We start from the raw sequence: 20052 nt of genomic DNA on the forward strand, positions 1-20052 counted from the left end.
TTTTTTTTGTGTTTTTGATATAGCAAACGAGATAGCAAATAAAGTAAAACTAGCAACTAATTTTTTTGTATTTTGATTTAGTGCAGCAAACAAAGTAGTAAATAAAATAAAGCAAGACAAAAACAAAGTAAAGAGATTGAGAAGTGGAGACTCCCCTTGCGAGCGTGTCTTGATCTCCCCGGCAACGGCGACGAAAAATATGCTTGATGGCGTGTATTTCACACGTTCGTTGGGCAACCCCAAGAGGAAGGTATGATGAGCACAGCAGCAAGTTTTCCCTCGAAAGAAACCAAGGTTTATCGAACCGAGGAGGAGCCAAGAAGCACGTTGAAGGTTGATGGCGGCGGGATGTAGTGCGGCGCAACACCGAGATTCCGGCGCCAACGTGGAACCTGCACAACACAACCAAGCTACTTTGCCCCAACGAAACGAGTGAGGTTGTCAATCTCACCGGCTTGCCGTAACAAAGGATTAACCGTATTGTGTGGAAGATGATTGTTTGCGAGAGAACAGTAGAAACAAGTATTGCGAGTAGATTGTATTTCAGTAAAGAGAATTGGACCGGGGTCCACGGTTCACTAGAGGTGTCTCTCCCATAAGATGAACGAGCATGTTGGGTGAACAAATTACGGCTTGGGCAATTGACAAATAAAGAGAGCATGACAATGCACATACATATCATGATGAGTATAGTGAGATTTAATTGGGCATTACGACAAAGTACATAGACCGCCATCCAATCGCATCTATGCCTAAAAAGTCCACCTTCGGGTTATCATCCGAACCCCTCCAAGTATTAAGTTGCAAGCAACGGACAATTGCATTAAGTATGGTGCGTAATGTAATCAACAACTACATCCTTAGACATAGCATCAATGTTTTATCCCTAGTGGCAACAAGCACAACACAACCTTAGAACTTTCTGTCACTTGTCCCGGTGTCAATGCGGGCATGAACCCACTATCGAGCATAAGTACTCCCTCTTGGAGTTAAAAGCATCTACTTGGCCGGAGCATCTACTAATAACGGAGAGCATGCAAGATCATAAACAACACATAAGCATAACTTTGATAATCAACATAACAAGTATTCTCTATTCATCGGATCCCAACAAACGCAACATATAGAATTACATATAGATGATCTTGATCATGATAGGCAGCTCACAAGATCCGACAATGATAGCACAATGGGGAGAAGACAACCATCTAGCTACTGCTATGGACCCATAGTCCGAGGGGTAGACTACTCACTCATCACTCCCGGAGGCGACCATGGCGGCGTAGAGTCCTCCGGGAGATGAATCCCCTCTCCGGCGAGGTGCGGGAGGCGATCTCCGGGATCCCCGAGATGGGATCGGCGGCGACGGCGTCTCGGCAATGTTTTTCGTATCGTGGCTCTCGTGCATCGGGGTTTCGTCACGGAGGCTATTTGTAGGCGGAAGGGCAAGTCGAGAGGCGGCACGGGGGCCCACACCACGGCCGGCGCGGCCAAGGGGGCCGCGCCGCCCTAGGGTTTGGCTCCCCCGTGGCCCCTCTTCGTCTCTCCTTCGGACTTCGGAAGCTTCGTGAGAAAATAGGCCTCCGGGCTTTTATTTCGTCCAATTCCGAGAATATTTCTTTACTAGGATTTACGAAACCAAAAACAGCAGAAAACGACAAGAACGGCACTTCGGCATCTTGTTAATAGGTTAGTTCCAGAAAATGCACGAATATGATATAAAGTGTGCATAAAACATGTAGATAACATCAATAATGTGGCATGGAACACAAGAAATTATCGATACATTGGAGACGTATCAATAAGGTTTATGAACCTGAGCATAATGATCAGAGTAGCGCAGCATCGGAATTGGTTCCGGAAGCGACCACGACGATCATGGCTCCCATGACTACAAAGTGTTATAGCCATGGAAATCGAAGTACATATTGAACCTTGTAGGTATGGTTTACTTTGTGATCAAATAAATGATTTGTGGACAAAGGATTGATTTTGAACAAATGATAAACCAACTACAAACAAATAAGTTATGATGGGCCCTGACTCCGTTAAAATGGCTATACGCCATGAAATCCAAGATAGATGAATACTTTTTGAAAGTAAATGGATCTATAAAATTGATGGACTTGGATGAAATATCCTTGAAGAAGCTCGACTTGTCGAAAAGTTGTTTACGACAAAGTTCAAAGAGTTGACTACGATAAGATTAGATCTTCCGTAGCAATGCTTATAGTCTATGAGGATTATTCTAGTAATCGCTACATATTTCTTTTATGAGATATGCTAGTAGGATAGGCAAAATACATTACTTAACAGAAGTGTGTATTAAAGGTGTATACAAGATACAACCAAGAGTTTTGCTGGTCCGTGGAATACTAGATAGGTATACGAACTTCAATTGGATGAAGTAAGTATTGCGGAGTTGGAATCTTCACCAGATGAAATAGTCAAAGAGTTTTTGATTTCATCAGAGACGATGAAGAGGCTTGCATTTGCAAGAAATTAAGTGGGAGCGCTAAGACACATTTATAATACTTTATGTAGGTGACATATAGTTGGTTATAAATGATGTAATTATATACTTGATTAAAAAGTTTTCATTGAGAATTAACTTCAATGAAAGGATATGGACTGAAACAAATTTAGTGTCAAGATCTATGAAGATAGATTGAAACACATAAATAAGTTTAAGTCAAAGTACATATGATGCATATTGAAGTAGTTCAATATAGAAATATTAAGAAAATGTTCTTGTCATGTGAAGGTTTAACAAGACTTGAGTGTATCTGACACTCAACGAGTAAAAACACATGAGTGATTATAGATCACGAATAATATGTACACAATCAGATATCATGTGCTATAAAGTGTTATGAGCATATACCGGAATGATTCATATGATGATCATTGGACGACAAGTAAGAATATCCTTGAGTACTTTAGAAGAACTAAGGATATATATTTTTTTTGTATGAAGAAATGACAAACAAATCGCTGTAAGGTGTTACACCGATATTGGTTTTGTCACATATAAAATATAATTTCAATCTCAAATTAGACTAAGTGTTGTTTAAAAGGTAGCACAATGAGCTAGAAGTTGTCTATGCTAGATTTAGAAGAGTTCTAAATATTGTGACGGATTCTACAAAAGAAGGCGGAGTATGTCATTATTTTGACAATGACAAAGGATGTTAAGTCAAGAGGTTCTTTGAGAACTTGGTGTAGTTCCGACGAGTCGAACTTTGAAGCTATATTGTGTGTGACAATATTAGTGACATATTTCGGACAATGGAATTAAGGTTCCACCAGAAGATCAAACATATTTAATGCCAACTCATTTGGAAATGAGTGATGCGTTGAGACGCAAATGAATTACAAAATACATACGTTTCTGAGCGTGTCAGATCCGGTGACTAAAAACCTCTCCTGTGAGCAATACATGATAAAGCACCAGAAGACCAAGGTGTTATATCTTTACAAATGTAAACTAGATTATTGACTCTAGTGCAAGTGGGAGACTGAAGGAGATATGCCCTAGAGGCAATAATAAAGTGGTTATTATTTATATCTTTATGTTTATGATAAATGTTTATATATCATGCTATAATTGTATTAACCGAAACATTAGTACATGTGTGATATGTAGACAACAAGAAGTCCCTAGTATGCCTCTTAAACTAGCTTGTTGATTAATGGATGATTAGTTTCATAATCATGAACATTGGATGTTATTAATAACAAGGTTATATCATTATATGAATGATGTAATGGACACACCCAATTAAGCGTAGCATAAGATCTCGTCATTAAGTTATTTGCTATAAGCTTTCGATACATGGTTACCTAGTCCTTATGACCATGAGATCATGTAAATCACTTATACCGGAAAGGTACTTTGATTACATCAAACGCCACTCGCGTAAATGGGTGGTTATAAAGGTGGGATTAAGTATCTGGAAAGTATGAGTTGAGGCATATGGATCAACAGTGGGATTTGTCCATCCCGATGACGGATAGATATACTCCGGGTCCTCTCGGTGGAATATCGTCTAATGTCTTGCAAGCATATGAATAAGTTCATAAGAGACCACATACCACGGTACGAGTAAATAGTACTTGTCGGAGACGAGGTTGAACAAGGTATAGAGTGATACCGAAGATCAAACCTCGGACAAGTAAAATATCGCGTGACAAAGGGAATTGGTATCGTATGTGAATGGTTCATTCGATCACTAAAGTCATCGTTGAATATGTGGGAGCCATTATGGATCTCCAGATCCCGCTATTGGTTATTGGTCGGAGTGAGTACTTAACCATGTCCACATAGTTCACGAACCGTAGGGTGACACACTTAAAGTTGGATGTTGAAATGGTAGAACTTGAATATGGAATGGAGTTCGAATATTTGTTCGGAGTCCCGGATGAGATCCCGGACATCACGAGGAGTTCCGGAATGGTCCGGAGAATAAGATTCATATATAGGAAGTCATATTCCAAATTTGGAAATGATCCGGTGCATTTATGGCGGGTTCTAGAAGGTTCTAGAAAAGTCCGGAAGAAACGCACTATGGAAGGTGGAGTCCCGGAAGGACTCCACAAGCTTGGCCAGCCAAACCCTAAAGGAGGAGTCCCGGGTGGGCTCCACCTAGAGGTGGCCGGCCACCCCACCTAAGGAAAAGGTGGGAGTCCCACCTTGGGTAGGACTCCTCCTTGAGTAGGTTTCCCACCTTTGGGAAATTTTGGTGTTGGGGTCTTATTCGAAGACTTGGACTACAACTCTTGGGGATTCCACCTATATAATGAGGGGCATAGGAGAGGGGGCTGACCACCACAAGCCCATAGCTTGGCCGCACCCCTAGGTGGCCGGCCACCCCCTCTCCCAAACCCTAGCCGCCCCTCTCTCCTCCTCTTCTCCCGCACGCTTAGCGAAGCTCCGCCGGAGATCTCCACCGCCACCGCCACCACGCCGTCGTGCCGCCGGATTCAAGGAGGAGCTACTACTTCCGCTGCCCGCCGGAACGGGGAGAAGGACGTCGTCTTCATCAACAACCGAACGTGTGACCGAGTACGGAGGTGCCGCCCGTTCGTGGCGCCGGAAGCGATCGTGATCAAGATCTTCTACGCGCTTTGCAAGCGGCAAGTGAACGTCTACCGCAGCAACAAGAGCCTCATCTTGTAGGCTTTGGAATCTCTTCAAGGGTGAGACTCGATACCCCCTCGTTGCTACCATCTTCTAGATTGCATCTTGGCTTGGATTGCGTGTTCGCGGTAGGAAATTTTTTGTTTTCTATGCAACTTTATCCTACAGATATGTAATTCGTCTTTTATAGCACTCCAGAATGATGAGACTCTTTGAACGGCTGTGCGCATCTTAGCTACGCAGAGGTTGGATGTAGTTGCTTTTTATGAGTAATAAAATGTTCATTATAAAAAAATATCGTTTTCTCAAACATGTAGCCCCTTGGTTGGGGCTGTTTGTGCAACCATATGTCCTTATTGGAGAGGTTCGCACACAATCCTAAGACCACAAAGGCCTAGACCACCAAGGCTCACCTAGCTATACCTTTGATCTAGGACAAACCCACATACATCTTCTTGAGCCAAGACACCAATCATCTTCACATAAAGTGCCGATTTTCGAAGCTTGACAAACTTCTGAGCTCCTTTATGAGTAAAAGACTTACAAGTGGCACATAAACCTCCTTGGAGCCGCTCACCCTCCATAAGTAACAAATAGTCAGTTCCTCCACTTGGATCATGACCCCATAGCGAAATTTCTCAAACAAATCTCTCAAAGCCCCAAACATTCTCCCATAAAGATTGGAATATAGTAGATGGGAGTGCACATGCTCAAACCACAAGTGAGGGTGCTAGGGTAGTGGTATGTGTGCGCAACATGCGTGCGTGGCGGGGTTAGGAGAGGAGGGTTTCAAAACATTGAATTATCTCACTTAAACTCCGTCCTAGCAACCATACATAGGAAAAGGTTGAAAATCCTAACCTCGGAGGAAACATTTGGTAGTTTCACAAACACATCCAAAGATACGATGTACGTACAAAATTTGGACGGTCAGAGCTAAGAAAACACATTTCTCACTTCATAACAGGATGTCCGTGGTTTGCCCAAATTCGAGTGTATTAATACCCTAAAAGAGTATTTAAGAGCCTGTTTAGTTCCTAGCCACATTTTGCCAAGCCAAAGTTTGGCAATTTGGCATGTGTTTGGTTCTTGTCACACTTTAGAGCTGCCACACTTCACTATCCATATGGCCCACTTGTCATAGAGTCTATTTTTTACCAACTTTTGTCACACTTTGTGGCTTCCAAAATTCTAGCCACACTTTTGTGGATGCCACACCTGTCAAAGTTAGGCTTGACAAAGTGTGGCTAGGAACCAAACAGACCCTAAATACATCTAAATTTAAATAATCTTTTGATGCTGAGGGTAGTACATTTTTTTTTATAATTCAGCCTCGTGCTGAACGAAAATTTAGCCTCCATTGCAGTGAAGGATGGAAGAGATTGCATTTTGAAAAGAAGGATGGAAGAGATTTGACCTCCTCGAACGTGACGGGGACCGCGTTTTACGGTGTTAGTGTTTTACACGCGTGTCTATCGTGGAACGTGGCCACACACACACACTCGCCGTTGCCGGTGCGCGGAACGTGGAACGCTGGCCGGAGCGTGACCGCGTGCCGGAAAACAAAAACAAGCGTCCAAACCCAAACTCCCAACGGTTCCATTGCAGGCCGTGCAGACCCCGAGGTTCTCCGCGAGCCAGCCCGTCGCCAAGATATCTCTCCTCTCTCGTCTCCATCCATCCCACTCCTCCCACCGCGCTCGTCGGCATCGCCACTTCGCCGGCGATGAGTCCTCCAATCCCAAACCCCATCCCGGCACGCATGAGCCCTCCGAACCCCACCCCGCTGCTCCCCCTGCGGCCCAGCAACCCCTCCACCCTCCTCCCCCGCCACCGCCACCGCCCGCCCCCGCCCGCGGCCGCCAACACCACCGGCGCCGCCTCCCCGCAGGACTGGTTCCGCCCGCGCCGCCCGGCCGACTCCGACCCCTCCACCTCGGGCGGGCGCGTCGCGGCGCGCGACCCGGGCGTGCGCGCCAGGGCCAAGGACGGCGCCGACGAGCGCAAGGGGAGGTGGTGGGAGCGCTGGTCCGGGGACAGGGAGAGCTACCTCGTGGACGGCGTCGACGCGCTCCCCATACCCCTCACCGTCCCGGGCACCGACCCCATGTCGCGGGAGGAGCTCGACCGCCGCCTCACCTGCGACGTCATGGTCGATGTGGGTGCCGCCGGTGCTTTCTGTATTTTTGTCGATTTATTTAAGCCCGGATTTGGGTCCAATTTTTATGTGGCTTTTTTGGATTCAAGGAGTGCAAAACTGTTTCGTACGAGTGGACGGGCAAGTGCCGCAGCTGCCAGGGCTCGGGGCTCGTCACCTACTTTAGGAAGAAGGGCAAGGAGACCATCTGCACCTGTGTCCCCTGCGCTGGAATTGGTCAGATTTCTTGGTCTCCAGTTCTTCGTTAATTCTTACTATTGTTAGCAATAACACGGGGGAAACCAAGGAGAGGTAGTAGCAACGAAGTTGGTATCACGATGTTGGAACGATTTAGCTTGAGCTAAGGCTTGCTGATTTGGTATTAGGTGCCTTTGGTTATAAAATGCCCAACACTATCATTGTTGGACTCCCATGACTGTTTAAAACTTGCACACGCTAAATTATATGTGTTTCTGGCACAGCAATGGCACCAAATTTGATGGCAGCTGTGCAGATATAAACCGTTGGTACTAAAGCGATATTAGAGCACCTGACATCTGGAATTCGATCATTAGTACCTGTGTTGCTCCAGTCTCACTTTTCTTATTCTCTATAACTTGGCTTTTTGCAGTTAAGCCAATAGATTTGTGGCGTTGTAGAGTCATTTAGGGGTTTATGAGAATACTTGTGATAATCCAATACATATGATGCATAATAAACAATATTCCTCCGGCACCTGAAGCAGTAAGACTGATGAAAACTTATGAGGTGCTGCGTAAACTTACATGCCATGCCACAGTTATTTAGATCTTGACATTTTGATGAATAACAAGTCAACTATGGGCCAACTGTGATTTCTCTTAACCTCATTATTCTCCACTGTCTATTTATCTATTCAGGGAATAGATAGACTGCTAAACTATCTTATTTGAATTTAACCATGTGATGCGGTACAGAAATATTCCAATGAAAGAACAATCACAGGCACGTGTTCTGCAACCTTAGCTAAATTGAGAAATCTACCAAAAAAACGTGACAACGAAAAACATCGGGCACACTTAATTATGTGGACATTATGGGTAGTAACCGATAGCCGCCACTCGCAGACGTTATTTTCCTTTTCAACCTATGAAGATACATCCTGGTCATGGACTTCTCTTTGTTTTTCACGACATGACAACACCATCATATAAGGAAATTAATCTTCATTAAAGAAATAAACATAAGGACTTCACTGATACAAGTCTGAATATAAATCATGCATATCTCATGCCCCTTCGTCTTTCTACGCATGACCTCTCTTTCATATCCCCTCCCCCTCTCAGTTACGCACTGGAACGAGAGTACGGTGATGAGAGATGGTGCTGTACATTTATTCAGCAAACAAAGAGAGCGAAATCAGTTAACACAAGGAATCCTGGACTGAATAATTGGCATGTTAGCGACACCTATCATTTTACCAATAGATCTATGCGTTTGTATAACATGAAAGAATGGTGACATATAGCAGAATTGCTGAAGTTCAAGACCACCTCTACACCTTACTGGCTTATGATTATTTGGAGTGTAATCCTTGAGAATTATGGAAGTTCATGAACACTTCTACACCTTACTGGCTTATGATTATTTGGAGTGTAAACCTTGAGAAAAAAATATTAAAGTGGAGAAAGATTACTCCGGTTGGATATCCCATAATCAAAATTTTTATCAGGCAAACAAGTGATAGTTTACCCCTTTTGCTCTACAGGGCTACAGAGTATACACATATATGATTGAACCCCTCACCTCTGATTGAGTTAACCTAAGCTAGCAAGGATAGGAAGGCATCAGCTTATTTTTATTGAAGTGTAGGAAGGCATCAGCAGGCCCACAGTTGCAGACGCTTGACATAAAAGCCCATTTCTTGCTTTTGACATTTTCTTGCTTGTAGGACATCCTCAGGACATGCTATTGAGGAAATGTTCACCATCAAGGCCCATTTAAACTGCTGCCAGGACCAGTAATAATATAGAATCACTCACTCTTTTATAAAACCATTTGATTTTCACAATCGAGAAATGTCGTAAAATTTTTTCCAGTTACAAGCAGGCATTTGTGATGCTCAATCTGCACAGTGCAAGCGCGAAGCTTCATGGTTGCCCTGTCGTAGTAGACATGCATTTTGTGGGTACTAAAACACCATATATGAGTAAAACGAAAGGAAGTGAATTTATATGTGACAGAATAAATAATCACAAGTTAATGCTTCGATTTTGCATTGAGCTTTGCCAGCTTCAAAACTACCATCGAGATTGTGGTTTGGTTAGGGGACATATCTCATTTATAACTTCGCTCAAAAAGATCCATACAAGAGTGATCTGTGGTTCAGAAGAGAATTGCACGTGCCACATCAGAATGAAGTTGCACAAAAAATACAAGATGAAGTAATTTCCCACTCACATGTGTCACTAGAGCTTGCGGCGAACTCCCATCCCCATGTTTGAGGCCAGACAAGGACCCAAACATCTCTGTTGCGGCCACGGTGAGATGCGCCTTCCCCTGCATCATGTAATAATCATCACGCCCCGGCCTCCGAGGCTCCAAGCGCCCAGGAGGTGAGCGCACCACCCCGCGATTTCGCTCCTCCGGCCAGTCTAACCACATCCTTTCCACCCCAGCACTCGATAGCCTGCCTCCTTGCTAGCTCACCTTAAAAATGAGCTAAGGTACGATGCAAGCATAACACAGGACACAGACCTCCTGCGATTTTTTGAACAGCTCACCTTAATGGCTGCTCGAAGGTAAGGCCAATGTGTAAGAAATGAAAAGGCAGTTGAGAGAATTTCAGTAGTGGAAAAGGAGAAAGAGAAAGAAGTGGATATGGGAATGAGGTTTGTTCACCTAGGAGGACAGGAGGAATCCTCAGCTGTGCTCCCTTGCGAGCCGTCCATCAAAGGTACCTCCCTCTTCCATCCCCCTTTTTTTCCACGAAGAAGTACTATTTCACACTTCCTCTTTCCTGCCTGCGCCTGCTTTCCCATTGCCGCACCTTCCTGGTTTCTCTCAGCCAAACCAAGGAATGAGAGAAACTATCGTCCGGAGTTAGAGAACCGCACATTTGAAGCTGGGCTATGAGAGAAACTTGCTTTTGACATTTTCTTGCCGGTAGGATATCCTCAGGACATGCCATTAAGGAACTGTTCTCCATCAAAGCCCATTTAAACTGCTGTCTGTACTAGTATAAATTGGGAGTATGAATTTGTGAGTAACTGGAACTTTGATAAGAAAATGAGTCCCTGCTCCTCGAAGTCTAAGTCAGTACTCTTACCCACTCACACGGAAGTCGACACTTTCCCGTGGTTGAGTCCATGCAAATTATCACAGTGCATCCTTCCCCACCAAGGCAATGAACTAGCGTGTGCTTCTGTGCAGGTTTGATTAAATTGTTTCACGGAAACCTGATTCTCTGAATCCGACCAAAACAGTGGGAGTGGAAGTTATGGTCTATATGCCATAGCTACAGGTTAAGTGGAGGTGCTTGAAAAATTGCAAACATACTAAAAGTATGAAACAATGGCACAGAGAAGAAATGTAGGGGGGCTTCTAAAAGTATCAAATTGTTTTGATACGCCACCAGGTTACTTAGCTGACTATTTTTCATTTCAGCGGAAGCTTGAAAATTCATCAACTATTGAGCTTAACGGTAAGGGCACGATATTAAGTAATAAACAACCAAAAGTAATACTTAAAATATCTTGACCCGATAGATAGAACTATTTTTCCCACATTCTATCACAAACCGCAGGTACATGAAATCGGATCAACTTGGTCTTCCGGGTCAACGAATGAAATGAAACAACAGCTCTAAAAATAAGGAGAATTAGCTCAAGATAAAAGGGCAGATTTCTTTAAGAACTAGCCGCCTATAAGCCTCGCTAGTAGTATTCCTGCAGTTCTCAAACTCACCCGGAGGGTGATAGGTAGAAGGTTTTCTGTTTCTATTAAAAAAATATAAGGTATAACTCAATTTTATTTCAACGAACTGCAAAGTTTAGAGTTCAAAGGTTGTATGGTGCGAGGGATACAAAAAAGGAGAAGTTGTTCGACAGGGGAAAAAAAGGCTAGTGCGGATCTGGATGCACCTATGAAGAGCCTAGATAGGGGTGTGCACCTGAGTGCCTGCTCAGAAAATCCTCTCTCATGTTAGTTATGCAACAGTAAACAGCTTGTGCTTATCAGATCTTCCAGTAGAGCTTGTGGGGTTAACTTATTTTCTTACAAGGAGATATTGGCATCTTGTCCATATCATGGTGTTTTTTCCCTACTGCATCTACTGCACATTTCTTTTGGCAGAAATTTATGTGCTGACTTCTTCATTGTGTCTGTCGGACGGGCATCTTATTTGTTTTGTAGGCTACGTTCGGAAAATTACATATCGGGAGGGGGCCGAAAATATGGATGAGTTAGACAATGGGAGACCACCATAATTTGATGTCGCTGTCTGTTTGGCAGCGGTAATTTTGTTAACTGGTGCTGAGTAGATTGTGTTTACAGCCTTCGATGGTTGAACATGAGATTCTCTTCACTACATGGTCTCTATTTCAGACACGGTATAGGGCAGGATGCCATTCTTTAAGCATTGTAAACTTATCTTCGTAGTTATATTGTACGTTTTTGTTTTTCACTTACAGATGTATGATCACAGTTCACAAAGAAGGAAAGAATAAATGTATAAGAGATCAATTGGACCAGCTTTGAAAGAACCTTTTGGGTTTGTATCGTCCGGAGCAGCTAGAGATCAGATTCTTGCTTTGCATGTTGGCATGGTCCATCGCTTGCCCTCTTTTCTTGTTCGAGTCTTTGAGATTGCTTTCCGTGCAAGCTCTAGAAGAATCTCAACTTTTGTAACTTTCTTCTGCCGTCAGGCATTTGTATTCTGGCCATACTCTGTTCAGCGCACAGTACGTATAAAACCATCATGAAGGGAATGCAGAATCTGCCTGAAGAGACGAGTTTAACTTGTCCGTCAACTCTGGCTAGCTGCAGCAAATCAGTTGCAAAATGTCGCACCTGAGCATTCTGACCTTCAAATACAATCTGGCCAAGCTCCGGTTCAAGCCTGACCGGCCAGCCGGAAGGCTGCTGTCCTCCAAGGACCGGCAGCCCTCTGACCTCTCGATGTACAAGCTTGAGGACGACGAGATGAGGAAAGTGTTCAAAAAGATCGCTGGTGAGTCTGGCCGGGTCTCCAGGGGCGATCTTCAGGCGCTCCTGCAGAGGTTCGAGAAAGCTGACGCTGCGGGAGAGGCGCGGCAGATGATCTGTGCTGCCGACACCAACAAGGACGGGTACATGGACCTGGAGGAGTTCATGGAGGTCCACAGGAATGGCGTGCAGCTGGGGGACATACGCCGGGCCTTCTTCGTGTTCGACAGGGACAGGGATGGCAGAATCACTGCAGAGGAGGTGATGGACGTGCTGCTCAAGCTGGGGGAGAGGTGCAGCATCGAGGAATGCCGGAAGATGGTGAAAGAGATCGATAGGAACCATGATGGGTTCGTGGACATGGATGATTTCATGGCCATGATGACTCGCCCAAGGAAGAGGGCTTGAGCATCCGGATCATGGACATGCCTACTTATTATAGTACTATGTAGTAACGTCAATAATCTACCAGACTGAAAACAATGCTGGTTTAGCTCGTCTGGGATGCTCATATCTAAACATGTTGTGTGTAACAGAACTGGGCATATGGTTGTGGCCATGATAAAGAAACGTAATAACAAAGCGCCTCTATATTTAAAAACTTAACCATCAAATGGAATCGCATAGCTAAAGCCGATGAGTTCAGGAACAAAAAAAACAAAACAGCGATTTCTGCAAGTGCTCGGTACAGTTTGCATGGAGAACTGTGTGTGAAGCCAGCTAAGGGGAGCCTATTCTTTAGCAGAACAATTTCTTATCAGAATTCCTTTTTTTCATAAACTGTATCATTAATACTCTGCCCCGAATTCCTATTCTTTAGTACTCCCTCCGGTCTCTTTTAATTGACTCAAATTAGTAAAAAGTTGTACTAAATCCGAGTCAATTAAAAAAGAACGGAGGGAGTAGAATAATTTCTTATTAGAATTCCTTTTTTCATAGACTAACACTAACAATCTGCCCAGTATTTAGATTCTTCATCAGCACAAAAAGAATGAACCATTTAGTCCGAAAAATTCAAAAATCACATTAAGTTTCAAAAAATCTGAAAATAATTGTGAGAGTAATTCACCACGAATAAATGAATAATTGAGGGAGTACTCACACTCAAGCTAATCCTCACTTGACGGACCGTCCATGCCTACAAAAAAGTAGAACCACTCAGGCCTTATTCGGTGCCAGCGTTTTTCAGGGATGGTTCCCCTGCATCTCCGACTGCACATAACCGAACTGAAACCGAAAACCGAACCGAAAAAACCTAACCGAAACCGGATTTCAGTTTTTATGGTTTTATGGTTAGGTTTAAGTTAGTGAAAGTGCTAACCATACCCAACTCGGTTAATTCGGTTAAAAACCGAAAAAACCACAGTTAACCGAAGAAAACCGACCAGCCTAGCCAACAACGAATTTTAATCTACGGACCATCCCTAAATCACATAAAACGTTTATATTTGTTCACAGGTGCATAATGGACAAGTGAGGCAGCACAGCGTGGTGGTTTGCATGTTCTATTTTCCATAAATGGTTGATAGGTCATGAGTTCAAGTACGGATTGTGCATCATTTTTTTTATTTGAACGCATTCTCATTATTTCAAATCTGTATTATGCAACGTTTTTTAAATTTGGCCGTATTTTCATTATTTATCATTTCTATCTCCTGTAACATAATCAGTTTGTACTTTTAAAAAATAGAAACAAAATATATATCCATAAAAAATAGGTGTTATTCAAAAATTCGCGTCAACTTTGGTTAATTTGGTTATTACCGAAACCGAACCGAATTAATATGGTTATTACCGAAACCGAACCGTATTTTTATACGAAACCGTATTTACTGAAGTATTAAAACTGTATTTACTAAAAAACCGTATTTACCGAACCGAATTAACCATATTAACCGAACGCGCAGCCGGACCTGCATCTATAGAGTAGATGTATTAGATCTAGCCATGGGCAGCCCAGCCCAAAGATCTCGAGCCCGAGCCTAGATTTGTTGGCCTGATGGCCAGGCTGGGCCGGACCTGGCTAGCCTAAAATCACAATTTAACAAAGTGGCCTGGCCCATGGCCCAATGGCCCGACGGGATTTCCAGGTTTTTGGGTACATCGTGTTGGGCTTGGGCCTAGATTTTATGTGTCAGGCTTTTCTTGGTCCAGCCCGACAGATGCCCAGGTATGAGATGGATTGAGCTCTTTAGTGCAAAATTTAGATTGTCTCATAGGTGCATATGAATCCATTGCACGAGAACATATTTTAAAATATTAAAGATTTTAACATAAAATTCCGTATATATACCTCAATATTCTATGTTCGCACCAAGGTTTAAAATAGCGTGCCAAATGAAATAGCGGCAACCTCCTTGAAACGCTATGGACGCTATATCATGATAATAGCTTGCTATATTTCAAATAGCATTTTTCGAAAAAATACCAGATATAGCCTAAAAATAAAGGATTTCGCTAAAATGGTTGTAAAAATGACTGAATCGTACGTACATAACCACATACAGAAAATAGATCTTCAATTTTTCAGAAAGCTAACGTCAGCATTGCACAAAGCAACAACATAGCATAAATTATTTATTAAGAATCATCAGCATGAGCGATATTATCTTCTTATCCAAAAGAGGAACCAACAGATTGCAGTTCATCACCACGAAAAAGTGAAAACAACTTAGCTTGAAAAATAGCGCGCTAACTATATGAAGTTTTAGCGCGATATAGCATGCTATTTCACAAATAAAACCATAGCAAGAAAAATTACTAAAATTTAGCGTGAACCCACCAAATATGTTATACCGTGCTATTAGCGGAGAAATAACGCGCTATTTTAAACCTTGGTTTGCACACAAGTTTTTTTTTTGGAAAGAACATTCTATTCACATGAGAATTTTCTTGTTTTGTCCAGTCTATGGAACAAAGATTCTCAAGACTGCACTCATATGCAAAAGAACCAAATTTAACAGCCAAACAAGTCTATGATTGTCCAGTCTTTACAGATTTGTTTCATTTGCCCTTGTCTGCTCAGGCCTATGAGGAGTTCCAAAAGGTTGATGCGATTATGAGAATTTCACCTTTATCTGTTGCAGATGATGTTTGGCAATACAGCTGGGGTAAGTCCTTCACTGCATCTAGATATTATCAGCATTTATTTGCACAAATAACAGTAATGCCAGCCTTTCAATAGATTTGGAAGTCAGCTTGTATAATGAAGCATAATTTTTTTTGCTTGGCTGCTGCTCAATGATAGAATCAACACCAGAGATTTACTGCAAAGAAGGCATTGGAAAGTAACATAAGATACACATTGTGTGTTATGCCCAGGGAGGCAATATGAGGATAGAATTCACTTGTTCTTTAATGCAACTTTAGCCAGAGGATTTGGAACTGTTTGCAAATCAGTTGGACGCTTGGTCAGGAGGTGCAAAGGATTTTTTCTGCGGCTAAGCTAAATTTTGGTAAACCCTTCTTCATGGAGGTAGTCATCTTAGCATGTTGGAATATTTAGAAGCAAAGAAATAGAAAAATCTTTCAAGGGGAGAGGCCCACGTTTTTGGGATGGAGGAGAGGCTTCTTACATGATATATCCTTGCTTGAGCACATGATAAAGAAAAAGCATCTTAATTCTCTTTTAGCCTGGATAGGCAGCTTGCAGTAAGACCTTAAAGTTTTTTATGTTAGTTTGTACAGGTATAGGGTTTTGTTTTCTTTCTCTTTTTTCTCTATGCTTGTACATATGGTTTGAGGTTGGTAATAAATTGCTGTGGGGCTTTTTGCCTCACAGTCTTCTTTTTCAAAAAAAAAATTCTTGTTTTGTTCGCTGATGCCACATAAAATGTTCCATTCCCCCGAAAACTTATGTACGAACATAGAACGATAGGATGTCCATACATGCGTTTTTTTTGGTTTTTCTGACATTTAATTTTTTTTGTATTTTTCATAATAGGTTTGAATGGATCATAGCGAACAAGGGGGGGGGGGGTGAATGGACGCTACACAATTTTTATGTCTTTTTCAGTTTTTATGCGATGCGGAAGTAAAGGTGATGGCTTTGGTGACATGGATGTTCCTAGTATGATCCTAGGCTAGTGCAACAAGCAAAGGAACCAAGCAAGATAGTGAAGTTAGGGAGCGGGACAACCGGGGGACGCGGGTTTGTTTCCCGCAGTTCCTCCCACAAAAGGGAGTACGTCTGTGTTGAGGAGGTGCTAGCCACAAAGGCTAGACGGTCACACCACGAAGGAAGGCCTCACCTTATTCCTCGAGAAAGCCCCACGAAGGAGCTTCCCCTTCTCCACTAAGTAGCTGGTCGAGGCGGCGGTTTCTTCACAAGGTTGGGGCGAGCTCCACAAACACCGGAGGCTCCCAACACCCTATGCGGCTAACACAACTCCAAGCTAGCCTCCATAGGAGCAATTCCTCCAAGATCCCACCATAGGAACCCTAACTCCAAGATCCACTAAGGACTAGCTAGTATTGGTGAATTCTCTCTTGGTAGAACTATAGATCGGGGCCTCCTCCACCACTCCACAAAGTTTGGGCAAGATTGGTTGGGTAGGTGGGGAGATACTCAAAGTTTGAGCTCAACAACAATGGAGGAGAGAGAAGGAGAAGAGAGAAGGAGAAGAGATGAAATCGAGCTGGGGAAGAAGGGGCCCTTTTATAGGCTCCTCCAAATCCGCCCGTTTTGTGCAGATCTCGCACAACCGGTACTACCGCTTGGGAAAGGAGTAGTACCGCTCTAGGTTTGAAATCAGACCACAGATTCGCCACGTGGGCTCGAAGCGGTAGTACCGCTGGCGGTACCGCTGACGGTACCGCCATGGCCTCTGCGAGCCCCGGACTCCATCCGGTACCTCGGCGGTACTGGAGCGGTAGTGCCGTAACTTGAGTTACGGTACCTAACCCAATCTGTGGGTCTTTTCACGTGCAAGTCCCAGAGTGGTACATCAGAGCGGTACAAGTAGGGTAGCGGTACTACCGCTCCTGGTACCGGTAGTATCGGTCAGGCAGATTCTGCAGTTTTCTCTTTCCCTCTCCAACCACGTCACCTCGCGACACACACAAAACTAGAAAACCTATAAGCTACGCTTGAGTCTTCTGATCATGAAGTGTTCAACGAGGGCACCGTGCACCTGCAAATCTATCAAAGACAATCTATGCACACAATTAAATTCATTCAAGTGTTTTTTTATCAAACACACAAAACACGAGGTATAGACTTTGCTCTTTCAAGGTTCATATCCACCTATCAGCCAAAACAACACCTCCTCTTTAGTGCTTCTATTTTATCTTAGAAAGTACTAGTCCTCCTTTTATCTCAAGTGCTTCTATTCTTTATCTTGGAAATCATTTACTAATTGAGTGTGGATGTTTTAGCCTCACCTACATGTAGATTTTTTTTTTTTTGAAAAAATGGCATTTAAAGTTTTAAGAAAATCTGAAAATAAATTCAGATGTAGACATTCTTGTGTTCTACCAAGCTGAAAAATGTCTGTTTGAAATACATTATATTCAGGGTTGTACAAAAATGTAAATATCAGATTGTCTGATCTTGTTATTTTTGCACAACCCCTAATATAATGCATTCCGAGCTGATTTATTTTTAACTTAATTTTTTTGTTAAAATCAACATTGTGTACATCTATATTTATTTTCAGATTTTTTGAAACTTAATTTCATTTTTGTTTTTTTAAATGAGCTAAATGTAGCTCGGTCTACGTTTATGGTTTCTGTTTGCTAGTCCACCTATCAACATAGTTCTTTGTCTTCGTTCATGACTATCTTCGGCGAAAGGATAGATATCATTCATATAAGATACATCTCCATATTTCTAGATATGATATCCATATACATGTAGAAACTAGAAAACCATATGCTTTAGAGAACATAAATGTCGGGAAAACATATCAACTCGTAATAATGAATTCACTAAAAAACATTATCGCAACTATGCGTAGAATGGAAACCTAGTGCATGCATCACATGAAGGATAATTTAAATAAGACAGAGTTTGGTGAAGGAGGCATGTCTAAAGAATGCAAGGCCATATCCACTTTCTTTAACCGAGCGGGCAAGGGATCACAAACGTCTTTTCTTTTCTTTCAAACTCCAGTGCATTTCCCAGTTGGATCAGAAAAGCCTTTCTTTAAAATAAAAAATGAACATTCCAGGGGGAATCTCCTCAATTACTTGTTCGGATTTTACATATTTATCACAGTGCGCTAGAATCAAGCTTTGTGAGGGAAGTCCAAGTTCGAGGAATAGATGCGATCAGTTGATTTGGTCGGCGGCGGAGCATACTTCGCTCCGCGTCGCTCCCCGCGGGCGACCGGGGCGAAAACCTAGCTTCTCCCCGCACCCCACCCTCCTTCCTCCTCTCCTCCCGCCGCCGCCGGCGAGCGCCGCCGGGCAAAGCCCGCGTGGTGCCGGCGGCGGCGGGCTCTCCCTACCCGCGCGCGCGGGGCTCTGCGCGGGGCAGATGCGGCCGGCGGCGGTGCTCTTCGGGGCGTCCGGGACTCGGTCCGGCGGCGCGGCGGCAAGGCATGGCGACGGCGGCTCTCGGCGAAGGCGGTGGCGGCGCAGCGCGAGCCGGGGCAGGGCGGCGGAGCGCGGCGTCGGAGGGGCAGGCTGGCGGCGCGGCGCGGGTCGGGCCAGTTGGGTCCCGATCTGGGCCCTGCGGGCACTGTCCATGGCCAGGCGGGCCTGGGCAGGGCCACCGCCGGCGGGGCACCCTCCGGGCTGCACTGCGGCTGGATCTAGGTCCGGGCCAGGTGGGCCCGGATCCGGCGGCCCGGGCAGCTCGCGTTCGTCCCCTATTTTGCTCGGGCGGGTCGTCGGATGTTCTTGCTCGGCGTTCAAAGGCGAGTTCTTGGAGGCCGACAAAGCGACGGGCTTGATCGGCGGCGTGGTGGCGTCGGCTACGGTGCAACTACGTCCCCGGGCGTTGCGGCGGGGGTGCTCCTTTGCGGCGGTGTGCGGTCTCGGTCGCGGCCGTCTTGCGAGGAGTGAGGTCGCGGTGACGCTGCTCATGGCATCTGCCTAACACATGGTGGTCTGGCCGGTGGCGGCATGGGTTGGCTCGGCACAGAGCTACAGTTGGATGGCATCGGCGACGTGGGCATAGCAGCGCGGCAACACGGCTAATGGGGCCTGATCCGGGCCTGGCAGGCGGTCGGGCCTGATCTAGGCCTAATTGGTAGTGCTACCACGTCCGGACGGTGGGCACCCTGTGTGCCGGAGGGCGGATCCCCTCCCCTAGCTGGCGCTGGCCCTGATGACTGTTAGCTATGGTGTTGGCTTGCCCTGTCCATTCCGTCAGCGTTTCGCGTGTTGGCTAGGTCATGGGCTCGAGCTCGTGGGAGGCCGGGGCGGCGGCCCCGGAAGGCGGGCTGCATGGTTGGCTCTACGGCGGGCAACGTTGCGGTGGTGGTGGTCCCACTCTTCGGTCATGGGGATGGCGTGGAGCGGACGATGGGTGTTCCTGGGGTTGGCGGCGCTTCGGCTTTGGTAGCTCCCAGATCTTGTTTCGGAAACCTACCTCGGTGGCTGCGGGCGGCTAAGTTCTCCGGGCGTGGTGTGAGGATGCTTCCGG

At 44.6% G+C, this 20052-nt stretch overlaps 2 protein-coding genes across 3 annotated transcripts; both read left to right on the forward strand.

The window, feature by feature from the left end:
- Nucleotides 1–6749: 6749 nt before the first annotated feature.
- LOC124651871 (protein disulfide-isomerase SCO2-like) lies at nucleotides 6750–12032 on the forward strand. Of its 2 annotated transcripts, none has more exons than XM_047190893.1 (3): nucleotides 6750–7298; nucleotides 7388–7514; nucleotides 9208–10780. In XM_047190893.1, exons 1-3 carry the CDS (start codon nucleotides 6867–6869, stop codon nucleotides 9258–9260), a joined length of 612 nt encoding a protein of 203 aa, XP_047046849.1. In that variant the 5' UTR covers nucleotides 6750–6866; the 3' UTR covers nucleotides 9261–10780. The 2 variants fall into 2 exon arrangements, with proteins under 2 accessions (XP_047046849.1, XP_047046848.1); XM_047190892.1 differs by lacking the exon at nucleotides 9208–10780 and adding an exon at nucleotides 11670–12032 and having other exon boundaries at nucleotides 6759–7298.
- A 106-nt stretch (nucleotides 12033–12138) lies between these two features.
- On the forward strand, nucleotides 12139–13045 carry LOC124651872 (calmodulin-like protein 30). The gene has a single exon (XM_047190895.1). The coding sequence runs from the start codon at nucleotides 12318–12320 to the stop codon at nucleotides 12867–12869; it is 552 nt and encodes a 183-aa protein (XP_047046851.1). The 5' UTR covers nucleotides 12139–12317; the 3' UTR covers nucleotides 12870–13045.
- The last annotated feature ends 7007 nt before the right edge of the window (nucleotides 13046–20052 follow it).

Source organism: Lolium rigidum, chromosome 5, assembly GCF_022539505.1.
Source record: "Lolium rigidum isolate FL_2022 chromosome 5, APGP_CSIRO_Lrig_0.1, whole genome shotgun sequence".
Classification (NCBI taxonomy): Eukaryota; Viridiplantae; Streptophyta; class Magnoliopsida; order Poales; family Poaceae; genus Lolium; species Lolium rigidum.

What these genes read in the sequence shown, in the direction of transcription:
- LOC124651871 (XM_047190892.1), top strand. Translation starts at nt 6,867, where the DNA reads ATGAGTCCTCCAATCCCAAACCCCATCCCGGCACGCATGAGCCCTCCG. An exon ending in CCTGCGACGTCATGGTCGAT is followed by an intron (nt 7,299 to 7,387) that starts GTGGGTGCCGCC and finishes TTTGGATTCAAG; the next exon opens with GAGTGCAAAACTGTTTCGTA. An exon ending in TGTCCCCTGCGCTGGAATTG is followed by an intron (nt 7,515 to 11,669) that starts GTCAGATTTCTT and finishes TTTGTTTTGTAG; the next exon opens with GCTACGTTCGGAAAATTACA.
- LOC124651872 (XM_047190895.1), top strand. Translation starts at nt 12,318, where the DNA reads ATGTCGCACCTGAGCATTCTGACCTTCAAATACAATCTGGCCAAGCTC.